Source organism: Frankliniella occidentalis, unplaced genomic scaffold, assembly GCF_000697945.3.
Source record: "Frankliniella occidentalis isolate FOCC.00 unplaced genomic scaffold, Focc_3.1 Scaffold10, whole genome shotgun sequence".
Lineage (NCBI taxonomy): Eukaryota > Metazoa > Arthropoda > Insecta > Thysanoptera > Thripidae > Frankliniella > Frankliniella occidentalis.
The window spans coordinates 1,709,626-1,713,564 of record NW_026267140.1 but is presented as its reverse complement, the minus strand read 5'-3'; the positions used below and the strand labels follow the sequence as shown (position 1 = coordinate 1,713,564).

Below are 3,939 nucleotides of genomic sequence, written 5' to 3'. Positions count from 1 at the left end.
TATTTACTTTCTTTTATTTTCTCCTTTCAGAGATGGATTATTCTGTACATCAATCAAGCGCAGGAGGGCCTTTCCCTATCAGGGACTCACTCATCTTTCATGCCCAGCCCCCCTCTCTCACTTCCCAGGCTGTCTCTCACCAGCACCGTCACATGTTTCTTTTTCCTCTCTTACCGGTCCCGTCCAAGCGCGAAAGGCTCCCCTCAGCAACGCCGAAATCGAAAATAAGAACACGGAGCGTCAAGATGCTGCTTTCTTTTCAAGATGAAAGAACATTCTTTAGAGGATGGCAAAGGTAGCCGCCCTCTTCCTCTGAGGCACTGCCGATCAGCAGCGGTAATAATTCTCTGTGAAGATGTGATGATTGAGACTTTTACTTTCACCTTCTTTTGGCTGACGGCGAGGACCTGTGGGAGGGAGGGAGAGAGACAGAGAGGGAGAAAGAGAGGAGCGAGGAGCTGAGTGAGCGAGAAAGAGAACTGCGTAGCAATGGAGATTCGATCAGTGCGAGAGAGAGAGAAATAGCGAGGGAGACGCCATCACAGTGGTGCCTTATGCTTCATCTCCGCCGCGCACTCCGAGTAACTTCTTCAGTTTTCAGTCTTTTTCCCTTTCATCGCCTCTCGTCCGGATGAGCGGCGCGCGGCCTAATGCCTGCTCTGCTGATGGCTGTAGAGCGACATCCCCCCCCCCCCGGGCTGCCTCGGGCGCAATACCATTTTCTTCTTGCGTTGTATCACGGAGGACGTCAAGGCGCTACTGAGCACGGCCGCGAAACGATTTCTCACACCATAAAGTCCACTTAAGATTATTTTTTTAAAAAAAGAGATCACCGTGGGACCAGCCCTAAAACCGTCACATTTAAAAATATATGAGCCTGCTCAAAACCGAAAAACCATGTACAAGTTTGTGACTGTGACTCGGTTTGTGGACGCAGTTTCGCTCTGACACACGCACGCCGAACAGCAGCGGGGCCATGTCCCCTCATAACCATACAAATCGCGTACGCGCTTGTAATTCGCGCTAAACTGCCAGCCGGGACAAGGGAGAGGAGGGGGGGGGGGAGGTGTACAACCGGCCGCGCTGCGTACATGCCGACGGGGTGGAGGGACGGGGGGCTCCGGGACGCACGCGGCTCTGTCCGGCAGGGACAGCCCGGGGCCGGGCAGAGCAGCTGCGGGACAGCCGGGGACAGCTCTGCACGTTGCGTGCATTAAGTCGTTCCATGCCGCACCGTCTGGCCTCGGGGTGGGTCAGTAGCCTCATCGGCTGCCGGACCTGACCAAGCGCCGCCAAGCGCAGTGCCGCAGCAGAGTGGTTCGCTGCTTTCCTAACTCGTCCATTTACATGTACATCTTTCCTCGGTATACTTTTCCTGAGAGGAGGGGCAGATATCCGATCCGTGCAGCTAAAGAACGCCCCATTCGCTTGAATGACAAAGCGTGGACATGATTGATACATTGTGGGACGACATTCAAAGGATCTAAAAAGGCAGACGCTTGATGCAGCCCCTGATTTTCGGCGCCTGTCAGAATGCTCGCAGTTTGTTTTAGATTGGAATAAGTCCTGGTGCCTCCTCAGAGTTAGACAATCAGTTTTCCTTTTGTCCCGGAGCCGGTGGGTCACGCGCAGTTTACTACGCGACAACAAGAATGACTTCCTCCTATTTCAGATAAAATTAGCTATTCAACTTCCGCAGTCTGAGAGCCGCCGAGCTCTAAACGCACCCGGCCCCCTTTCCGCGACCCCCGCACCCCCTCCCCTTTTCCAGGAACACAATTTTAAACCCCCCCTTCTCCGCCTCTCCGCTCCCGCCCCCCTTGCACCCTTCCGTCGCTCTTTTTAATCTCAACCGGAAACAAAGTTACTGCCACGAGACGAGGGCGGCGCGACCTCGGGTCACGCGAAGCAAAAGGTTGGGAAAGGAAAAGGGAAGGGGAGGGGGACGCAAGCTGACCGCCCCTTAACGGTCCCTACAGTACGCGTCCACATTCTACTGACACTGGGGGTTAACACACGCAAGTTTCCACAACATTTCGTGGAAATGACCGCATGCCTGGAAAGCTCCGAAAATAATAATAACAAATTTTACGAAGTATTAATTAACTTAGACATCAAAGTTGAAAGATAACAATTAGTTTGCTGCACTTACCTGCACGAGCCAGAAGGACCTCCCCGGACAGGACTTGGAGGATGAGGCCAGCAGGGTGCCGGGCTTGGTGGTGCCCAGGTGCACCACGCAGCCGCACCGGCAGCCAGAGTTGACGGCCGTCCCCTGCGCCGCCCCCGCCGCCACCCGCCTGCCCTCCGCAGGCGGCGGCAGGGGCAGCGGCAGGTCAGCGCTAACCCCTTCGGGAGCGCAGTCCCATTCGTTGTCCGGTCCGCAGCGCATCGTCTCCAGCGAGGAGCCCTGGGGGACAAGGACGAGAGACGAGAGAATAAGATCGTCACCTCTAGAAAGGAGAAGAGAGGGAAGGAGGGGGGGGGCAGCGGGAGGTAGGGAGGAGACTGGGAGGAGACGAGGCGGAGAGCACGTAGCAGGGCCACCAGTGCCCCTGCCAATCAGCGAGTAGGCCGTCCCGCCGAACACCCAGGTCCAGCGGGACTGCCTACCCGCCCGGCTGACCTCGGCGGCAGTCCGCACCAGCACAGCCTGGCTGCTTGGCACAGCCACTCGGGCCCTCTACCCCACCATCTCCCCAGCAGTCAGTGGAGGATTATTTAAGGAAGTGCGGCGCAGTGGCGGGACGCACGAAATTATAAAGTAGACTTTTTTACCCGCAGCTTACGCGGTTGCACAAATTCACACACAATTGGTATAGATGTTGAACATGAGCCGCAGCGTGTGTTAAGGTGATGCCGTTAAGTTCAGGTTTAGAGTATTCATATTTTGAATAATAATAATTGGAGGCGTGTACGAAAAGTACCGGGGAAGAGGTGGGGGCGGGGGGCAGCTTCCATCGAAGGAAGTCAGGAGAAGAGTGTGATCTCCTCTCAAGGCGAAACTATACTCCGCCTCTGGCTGTTTCGGTTCCTGCACGAGGGGGGGAGGGACGAGGGCGGTGAGGAGGAAGGGAGGGTGGACAACTTTTCGCGAGGCGATAGTTTGAGGCGCTTTGTGCAGACCGGGGAGCAGGAGGTTTGTGAGGAAGCTGCTGTGCGATGGGATAGGCCCCGAAAACTTGGGAATTAGCCACAAGTTGGTGCAAAGAATAACATCTTTGGAATGGATCACACAATACCGCAGGCCTGTGCCCGTCAGGCGTTACCTGTTCCCTAACGTACAGTTAAGTAGGTTAACTATTTTTTTCAAAAACAATTTAAGTTCTGCATTATTTTTTTAATGACACTGCAATAAAAGGGGAAAAGGGAAATGCAGGACAGTGGTGGTATACTCTACAACGGTTGACACAAGCTTACCTCGCAGAACTTTGCCCCGTATCTCGGGGGTGGGCTGTCACAGAAGCGGTAACGGTTCCTCGTGCCGCCGCCACAGGTCGAAGTGCACGCCGACCACGGGCTCCACGCACCCCAGGAACCCGAGTCGGCCTCTACAATGGAGCAAAAAGAAAATGTCAGAAAAGAGACAATAATCATGGTTCCTTCAAAATGAACTGGTGTATTTGGCGAGCGGTTGAGGCTCAAATCGATCCGCGGAACTGGGTTTGGAGGTTTGGACCTCGGTTTGGACAATGCTTTGGGGATCAGACCTGTGCATGTGTGCGTTGTTTCTGTGAATTCACTACCTTCTCTCTCCCCCCCCCTTCTCTCTCTCTCTCTCTCTCTCTCTCTCTCTCTCTCTCTCTCTCTCTCTCTCCGGCCCCTATAAGCGGCGAGGCACAAGTGTGAGCTTGTTAGTCTCGGCGCCCCACAGACCGCTCGCTGCAGTGCAGGGGACAGGGCTGGGCCCTCCAGCGGGCCAGGCCTTCGGGCCGCACC

At 55.2% G+C, this 3,939-nt stretch overlaps 1 protein-coding gene across 1 annotated transcript in view; it reads right to left on the bottom strand.

Moving 5' to 3' along the window:
- LOC113214894 (uncharacterized) overlaps window positions 1-3,939 on the bottom strand; it is an 86,913-nt gene that overhangs the window by 24,387 nt on the left and 58,587 nt on the right. The window contains exons 8-9 of the mRNA XM_052277395.1: window positions 3,421-3,551; window positions 2,153-2,410 (exon numbers count right to left, since the gene is read on the bottom strand). Of these exons, the coding sequence (XP_052133355.1) occupies window positions 2,153-2,410; window positions 3,421-3,551 (389 nt within the window). The remainder of the gene's footprint in view (window positions 1-2,152; window positions 2,411-3,420; window positions 3,552-3,939) is intronic.